The 8973-nt window shown below is 46.0% G+C and overlaps 2 protein-coding genes across 2 annotated transcripts; both read left to right on the top strand.

The window, feature by feature from the left end:
- The first annotated feature begins 3317 nt into the window (after positions 1 to 3317).
- On the top strand, positions 3318 to 3881 carry LOC116968516 (histone H2B-like). Its single transcript, XM_033015284.1, has one exon. It carries the CDS (start codon positions 3346 to 3348, stop codon positions 3766 to 3768), a length of 423 nt encoding a protein of 140 aa, XP_032871175.1. The 5' UTR covers positions 3318 to 3345; the 3' UTR covers positions 3769 to 3881.
- A 924-nt stretch (positions 3882 to 4805) lies between these two features.
- Positions 4806 to 5214, top strand: LOC116968560 (histone H2AX-like). Its single transcript, XM_033015331.1, has one exon. The coding sequence runs from the start codon at positions 4833 to 4835 to the stop codon at positions 5211 to 5213; it is 381 nt and encodes a 126-aa protein (XP_032871222.1). The 5' UTR covers positions 4806 to 4832; the 3' UTR covers position 5214.
- The last annotated feature ends 3759 nt before the right edge of the window (positions 5215 to 8973 follow it).

Raw genomic sequence — 8973 nt, forward strand, 5'->3', positions numbered from 1 at the left:
TAAACCCTTTGGATTTACTTTCACCTTACTTGCCAAAGCAACCTCATATCTTCTTTTAGCTTTTCTAAATTCTTTCTTAAGATTCTTTTTACATTCCTTATGCTCCACAAGCACCTCATTTACTTCATGCTGCCTATAATTATTGTAGATCTCCCTCTTTTTCTGAACAAGATGTCCAATTTCCCTTGAAAACCAGGGCTCTTTCCAATTTTTACTGTTTCCTTTCAACCGAACAGGAACATAAAGATTCTGTACTCTTAAAATTTCCCCTTTAAATGTCCACCATTTCTCTTCTACATCTTTCCCATAAAACAAAATGTCCCAGTCCACTCCTTTTAAATCATCTCGCATCTCATCAAAGTTAGCCTTTCTCCAATCAAAAATCTCAACCCTAGGTCCAGTTCTGACCTTCTCCATAATTATATTGAAACTAATGGTATTGTGATCACTGGACCCGAAGTGCTCCCCAACGCATACCTCCGCCACCTGTCCCGTCTCATTTCCTAACAGGAGGTCCAGCACTGCCCCTCCTCTAGTAGGTACCTCTATGTATTGCTGCAAAAAACTATCCTGCACACATTTTACAAACTCCAAACCATCCAGCCCATTTACAGAATGTGTTTCCCAGTCTATGTGTGGAAAGTTGAAATCTCCCACAATTACTACCTTGTGCTTACTACTAATATCTGCTATCTCCTTACATATTTGCTCTTCCAATTCTCGTTACCCATTTGGCGGTCTATAATACACCCCTATAAGTGTTGCTACACCTTTCCCACTTCTCAGTTCCATCCAAATAGCCTCCCTAGATGAGCCCTCCAATCTATCCTGCCAAAGCACTGCTGTAATATCTTCCCTGACTAGCAATGCAACACCACCACCTCTTGCCCCTCCAATTCTATCACACCTGAAGCAACGAAATCCTGGAATATTTAGTTTCCAATCACAGCCCTCCTGCAACCATGTTTCACTGATCGCCACAACATCATACTTCCAGGTGTCTATCCAGACTCTAAGCTCATCCACCTTTCTTACAATGCTCCTAGCATTAAAATATGCACATTTAAGAAACCCCCCGTCTCTTCTTCTCTGTTTATATCCTTTTTTTTATTTCTCCTCTTGTGTCCGAGTGCTTCCCTTTTCTGCTTCCTGCCTCCCATTCTGTCTACTAGCTTTCTCTATTTGAGTCCCTCGCCCCAACCATTCTAGTTTAAAGTCTCCCCAGTTGCGTAAACCTGCATCTGCAGTTCCTTCCAACGCACCTAATCTGCTGTAGTCTGGTCGACTGGTACATTCTGAATGGGCCAGACAATACAACTGAAAGAGTAAGGAAGATAGATGGCAGGCAAACTTGGTCAGACTGATATCAACACGAGGATTCAGCATAGAGTCCTACATGCTGCATTGTGCACAGGTGATAGATGATGTGTTGTCCCTTGAGCTGTGGAACATTTCTAGATTTAATGAGTCATAGAGCTTTATAGCACAGAAACAGGCCGCCTGGTCCACCTTGGTCATGGCAATCATGTCTGCATTCTGGGTCAGTTCCACTTGCCCACATTTGGCCCTCAGCTTCTAATCCCTTCCTATCCCAATATTGGTCAAAATATATTTTAAACATTGTAATTATACCTGTTTCCTCAGCAGCTCATTCCAGATATGAACTACTCTCAGTTAAAATGTTGCCCTGATGTCCCTTTTAAATCTCTCTCTCTCACCTTGGGCCAATGATTCTTGTTTTAGAATCCTTTATCCTGGGGAAAATAAACTGAGTGTTGAATATTCATGCCCCTCATGATTTTTCACTTTATTTAGGTCACCCCTCGACCTCTTATTCTCCCAAATCAATCCTTGCCTATCCAGCCTCTCCTTATAATTCAAACACACAAGTCCCCGAAACATCTTGGTAAACCTCTTCTGCACCATTTCCAGCATAATGGCATCCTTGCTACAGCTGAGCAACTAGAACTACATACACTATTCCAGGTGTAGTTTCACCAATACAAAGCTGCATCAAGATATCCAAATATTTGTATTCAATACCCTTCCCATTGAAGGCAAGTATGGCAAAGCCTTCGCCACACCATCCATTTTACGATGTTCTAGAAACCATGCACCTGTAATCCGAGATCTCTGTTCTGCAACATTCTCCAGGGTTCTACCATTTATTGTGCAAGTCCTACCCTGGATTTGCATATCAGTGTGCAACACCTCACATTTGTCAGAGTTAAATTATATTTGTCATTCCCCACCAAACCAAACTTCCTGCGTATGATGTGCACAGCCTAAAGTTGGCATTTAATACCATCATCCCCTCCATGCTGGTTACCAAGCTCTCAGATCTAGGTCTCTGCACATCCTTCTACAATTGGATCCTCGAACTGATTGTGGACTTAGGGAGGGGTAGGATAGGGACTCACAATCCCGTTTATATCAACGGGACGATGGTGAAAAGGGTCAGGAACTTCAAATTCGTGGGCGTGCATATTTCCGAAGATCTTTCCTGGTCCCAGCACACTGATGAAATAATAAAGAAAGCACATCAGCGCCTCTACTTCCCGAGAATATTACGGAGAGTCGGTATGTGACAGAGGACTCTCTCGAACTTCTAAAGGTGTACAGTAGAGAGCATGTTGCCTGGTTCGGCAACTTGAGCAACCAGCAACAGAAAATAATGCCCCTTCTCGCTCACAGAGTCTCTCACTTGTTTTGGGCAGAATTTCTGGCAGTTTCCCACGAGGCCTGAGCTGTCAGTCTACCAGACCTGAGTGACTGAGCTGCCTACCCACCAGGCCTGAGTGACTGAGCTGCAAGCCCACCAGGCCTGAGTGACTGAGCTGCCAGCCCAAGAATACATTCGGCCCACAATGTCCATACTAGCCCTCTGGTAACCAGTCCCTTCGGCCCAAAACACCCATACTAGCGTTCCAGAAAGCCCCCTCCCCACTGGCCACCAATATTGGAATTGGTGGAGAGGTGGAATATTGCGTTTGTGGAAGAGCCCTCCCGTGTGAACATGGGACCCAACGGGTCCCACTTCGTCTAGTATCCCTATAAACCTTTCCTATCCATGTAAATGTAGTGTCACGCCAAAGATACTGGAGCTTGGTGTGACGCGAACGGGGCAGTGGAAGCGGCTTCTGATTGGGGGAGCGAGGGATTGCAATGTTTCACCGCAGATATCCAATCAGAAGGTTTATAGCGAAGTGTGATTCATGTCACCGACCACCCAATGACGATCCGCTCCTGCTCCATCCCTCATTAGCATAGGGTGACGCCGCTGCCTATATAATCCGCGCTCCGACTCCGAGCTGGTCACTTCCGTGTTTGAAATCCACCGAGGAAATGCCTGATCCGTCGAAAACCAAAGATGCTGTAGGATCTTTGCCGAAAACAGCCGCCAAGAAGGAAACAGCCGCCAAGAAGGGCGCAAAGAAAGCTTTTCCGAAATCCGCAGTCAAAGGGGGCAAGAAGCGCAGGAGGTCGAGGAAGGAGAGTTACTCCATCTACATCTATAAAGTGATGAAGCAGGTTCACCCGGATACCGGCATCTCCTCCAAGGCCATGGGCATCATGAACTCGTTCGTGAACGATATTTTTGAGCGTATCGCGGGTGAGGCTTCCCGCCTGGCGCATTATAACAAGCGGGCGACCATCAGCTCCCGAGAGATTCAGACCGCCGTGCGCCTGCTTCTTCCCGGGGAGCTGGCCAAACATGCCGTGTCGGAAGGGACAAAGGCTGTGACCAAGTACACCAGTTCCAAATAAAGATCCACACATTGTTGAGAAAACACCAAACGGCTCTTTTAAGAGCCACCCACATTTTCGCAGAAAGAGTTGTACTAATGTTTCGACATTGAATCGCAGCAGAATTGTTTCAGGATATTTTTGTTTGGCGAATTATTTCACATTCTGTTTAGTGATTAAATGTTCCGATATACGCGGGATATTCTCGGTATCCATGTTGCGTTCCTGTCTCATCAAACAAGTAAAACTCACGTCAGCTTGTCCCAGTCATCATAAGGCAGAAGAAGAAGGGTTTCGACCCGAAACGTTGCCTATTTCCTTCGCTCCACAGATGCTGCTTCACCCGCTGAATTTCTCCAGCATTTTTGTCTACCCAGTCATCATAAGTTGTGCCCACGGCCAGCCGATTAGTGCTGTAGTTGCTGTTTTATTGTCTTCATCTCTGTAAGTGTACTGAATTGCATTTCTACACGGCAATTCGTCCAGTCTTTCAAGGAGGAACATTTCACAGTCGCCCATATTCCGATTTTTGTGAAAATGAACCAGTCGATAATCCGAGACCGTTTACACAGTGACCGATCGCTAATTGATGCCGAGGATCATTTTTTGTAATCGGTTACCGGCCCAAATAAATCGTAAATTAAATGTGTTGTGCTGTATTGCCCGGGGTTCAAGGTGGTCAAACAATCAAAAGTATTTAATTGTCATATGTACCGTGAACGGAACAATGAAATTCTTACTCGCAGCAGTATAATTAACATCTTAACGCAATGCACTTACATAAAAAATGATAATCAAAAAAGCAATGATTATGTGATGTAGCAAATTGTATTGACATACAGATTTATAGTTTGGCGGCTATTTCAAAGTTCGAGTTTTGGAGGGACTGGCAGTTATTTTCAGCGCTTTTCTCTTGTGGGTTTTGATTGGTAGATAAAACAGTTCTGTGATTGGGTCATTCTTCACACCAATGAGATTATGTCCTTTTTCACCAATCACCAGCGGTTCTCTGGATTCCTCAAACAGGTATAAGAAAGGCGAGTCTGTGATCATTTTCTCATTCTGCGTGTACAAAACATCAGGAGATGTCTGGACGAGGAAAAACCAGCGGCAAAGCTCGGGCCAAGGCCAAGTCTCGCTCGTCCCGGGCTGGACTGCAGTTCCCGGTCGGTCGTGTTCATAGGCACTTGAGGAAAGGCAACTATGCCCAGCGGGTGGGTGCAGGAGCCCCTGTCTATCTGGCTGCTGTGCTCGAATATCTGACGGCTGAAATCCTCGAGCTGGCCGGCAACGCGGCCCGGGACAACAAGAAGAGCCGCATCATCCCCAGACATCTGCAGCTGGCCGTCCGCAACGACGAGGAGCTCAACAAGCTGCTGGGAGGGGTGACCATCGCTCAGGGCGGTGTGTTGCCCAATATCCAGGCCGTGCTGTTGCCCAAGAAAACCGGCGCAGCGGGCAAGTAAGCGAGAGAAACTCACATAGTGACCCAAAGGCTCTTTTCAGAGCCACTCACCATGTCTGTGGAAGGGCAGATCATCGATTATGTTTAGTGCGGGACAAGTGTGCCTTGTTGTTGTCGAAAACCGACTGTACATTGAGTTGTCTACACAGTGGCGGAGCGGTTGACCAACTGCCTTACAGCGCCAGAGACCCTGGTTCGATCCTGACTACGGGCGCTTCCCTGTACACAATTTGTACGTTCTCCCCGTTTCCTCCCACACACAAAAGACGTCCAGGGTTGTAGGTTAATTGGTTTGATATAAATGTTTACAAATATATGTTTTTCAAACACTTATCATTAGTAGGATAGTGTTCATGTGTGAGGATCGCTAGTCGGTGCGGACTCGCTGGTCCGAAGGGTCAGTTTCCGCGTTGTACCTCAAAACTAAACATGAAACAGCGGTTGGCTGATGCGGGAAGCTACATTTACGCAGATATTCCTCAGAACATTGGCAGCGACCTACAGTAAGAGATCCTCCTCGAAACCAACTCCGTTTCCCTCTCACCTACAGAACAATTAATGCAGCAACACTAACATCGACTCAAGGTTTCTCTCCGAAAACAGCGACTAATATCCAGCCTCGGGCAGAGCTGAATTCCTTCGGTTTCGCTAGTGGATCAGTAAATCCGCACCGCATACGATTTATGGGGACATTAAAATCGATATAAATTGATGGAAACGATATTATGATAACATTTGCCTCTGTTCTTGTTTGCACTGAAATTGGTCGGCAATCACACTGCAGTCTTTTCTCCGATTGACTGAGCTCCGACCGCCGGAGAGAGGAGAGAAGCAGCGAGAGCTAGTATTGGCTGGAAGTAAGTGAGTCAATGGGAAAGAAGATTTAAAAAGAGCGCCAAAGGCCCAGGTTCAAGTAATTTACTAATTAGCCGTAAATTAGTGAATTAGGTGTGTGAGAGTCTGTGTGTGTGAGAGTCTGTGTGAAGTGGAGGGTGTGTGTGTAATCAACAAATAGTACAAATAATATAGTATTTCGTTATGTTTAATAGCCTGATGGCTGTCAGGAAGAAGCTGTTCTTCAATGTGGATGTTACAGTTTTCAGTTTACAAAAGTCGGACTCCAGAAGTCGGGCATAAGTCAGCCCACAAGCTGTGATTCAGTCTGAAAGTCCAGAGGCCATGAGTTGGTCAGTCAGTCCAGAGACCATGAGTTGGTCCCAAGGCAGTTAGTCCCCCCCCCCCCCACTAGCATCCCCACCTGCATCCCCACCTCAAGACGCTGTCCTCCACCTAGCTATAGGTAGCTCCCCCTCCTGAAGCCGCCCCCATCCCTCGCTGCAGGACACCCCCTCCCTCATCAGCCCACGAGAGCCCCCGCCTGAAGCCGTTCCCCTCTCCTCGGCTGCAGGACCCCCGGGGCCACCCCCGGGGTGGAAGATTGCAACCTTCACGTGGTCCGCCCTGTTTCGACTAATGCAATCAACTCGACGTGCACAAACAGAAGATCAAATAGGACAAGTTGTCCTACAACTTTAGGCTGTGCACACAACAGGAAAGAAGAAGCCACCCCCCACCCCACCCCACCCCGACAGCCCCGCCTCAAAAAAATGTTTTGCACAAAATCTTCAGTGAGTCCAGAGGATTGAGAATTACAACAAATTACAACCGCTCAATCTCTCTATATTAAAATTGTCTCTTTTTTTAATCAACAGCAAATAGCCATCAAGAGGCAGTGGGCAGCAGAACACAACAAGAAATAACAATCATTCTCTTCTTTAATTGTTCTTATATTTTAAGAGTAATTCACAATTTAATCTTTAATAAATCATTTTTCCACTTTTCATGCCTGCGTGTTCTTCATCACAATGGGAACCTAATAGGCAGGAACGGCTGCTCTGTGGGAGATCCGCTAAGAGTGCATGGGGGGAGGTTGTAGGGAGATGGACTGAATGTGTGGGGGGAAGGGGAATGGCAAGGAGCAGAGTGGGGGGATGAAGGGAAAAGGGGTAACTGAATGAACTGCCAGCGTACCAGGCGTTAGTGATTGCACTGCAAGCCCACCAGCCATGAGTAAGTGAACTGCCAGCCCACGAGTCGTGAGTAAGTGAACTGCCAGCCCACCAGCTGTAAGTTACTGAACTGCCAGCCCACCAGCCATAAGTGACTGAACTGCCAGCCCAATAATCTATTCAGTCCACCCTCTCCCCCTTCTCTCTCACAGTTTGTCACCTGTTTTAGGCAGAATTTCTAGCAGTTTCTCAGCTGCCAGCCTGGCAGGTCCGAGTGACTGTACTGCCAGGCCTCAGTGACTGAGCTGCCAGCCCAAGAATCCATTCGGCCCACAATTTCAATACTAGCCCTCTGGAAACAAGTACCTTCGACCCACAACACCCATACTAGTGCAACAGAAAGCCCCCCCCCCCCCCCTCCCCCCACCACTGGCGAGCAATATTGGAATTGGTGATGAGCTGGAATATTGCTTTGGGTGACCAGCCCAACTGGTCCCACTTAGTCTAGTACATTATAAATGTGTGAATGTGGTTTAGCCACTGCACCCTTCACTTGATCCCGATCCATTTACAATACAGACTGCGAGTGAATTAATTATCTGATAGGAGTTTCTGGGAATGTAACCTCCCATTAATTTCACCTGGTAACCATTCGAAACAAATACGATTCATGGAACATAACAGCGGTTGGATTTTTATGCATAGGTGATTAGGTTATGGACAGGTTATTATTCATAAACCGGGGTCAAATCCTCACTTAGGTGTAAAAGTTGGTTCAGTGAAAGGACCGAGAACTTGTAGTGATCTTGATAAGAAGAGATTTCAGGGGACTTACAACACAGGAGGTTACAGTTAATACATCATGTTCACCACAGCAATTAAACCACATCAACAGCAGTACCTTGTTCATATTAGTCTGCTCTATATGTAACGTTGTGGGTGAAATATTGGGAGACAGAGACAAGCTGAGAGGGAATAAGAAGATAAAGTTTCCGTGTCAGTGCAGAGGACGGGAACGTAATAGCGACACCAGGACTGTGAGAAAAACCGCAACATTTAGAACTCAATGGAGGAGGACAAAGGGGTTAATTAAGAGGTTGCAAAAAGAGCATGAATGAAAGCTTGCGGGAATATAAAAACAGACTGTAAAAGCTTCTTTAGATATGTAAATAGTATCAGATTAGTGAACACAAATATAGGTCCCTAACATGCATAGACAGATGAATTTATAATGGAGAAACAAGGAAATGACAGAACAGTTAAATGAGTTCTTTACTTCTGTCGTCACTATGGAAGACACAAACAATCTCCCAGAAATACTAGGGGACCGAGGATTTAATAAGAGGAAGGAACTGAAACTAATTCACATCAGTCAAGAAATGGTGTTAGTAAACCATTGGGACTGGAGGCAAATAAATCCCCACGGCCTGATGGTCGACATCCCAGCGTACTCAAGGAGGTGTACACCAGAAATCATGGATGCATTGGTGATCATTTTACAATTTTCACTCGACTCTGGATCAGTTCCTTGTACTGGAGGGTAGACACTGCAACTCCACTTTTTTGGATGTTTTCAAGAGAGAGTTAGATTTTGCTTGTAGGGCTGAAATAATTAAGGGATATGGGGGAAAAAGCCGAAACTAGGTACTGATTTTAGATGATCAGCCGTGATCATAATGAGTGGTGGTGCTGGCTCAAAGAGCCGAATGGCCTTGTGCTGCACCTTTTTCTATGTTTCTCACTTTAGGTAGC

Source organism: Amblyraja radiata, chromosome 45, assembly GCF_010909765.2.
Source record: "Amblyraja radiata isolate CabotCenter1 chromosome 45, sAmbRad1.1.pri, whole genome shotgun sequence".
Lineage (NCBI taxonomy): Eukaryota > Metazoa > Chordata > Chondrichthyes > Rajiformes > Rajidae > Amblyraja > Amblyraja radiata.

What these genes read in the sequence shown, in the direction of transcription:
- LOC116968516 (XM_033015284.1), top strand. Translation starts at nt 3,346, where the DNA reads ATGCCTGATCCGTCGAAAACCAAAGATGCTGTAGGATCTTTGCCGAAA.
- LOC116968560 (XM_033015331.1), top strand. Translation starts at nt 4,833, where the DNA reads ATGTCTGGACGAGGAAAAACCAGCGGCAAAGCTCGGGCCAAGGCCAAG.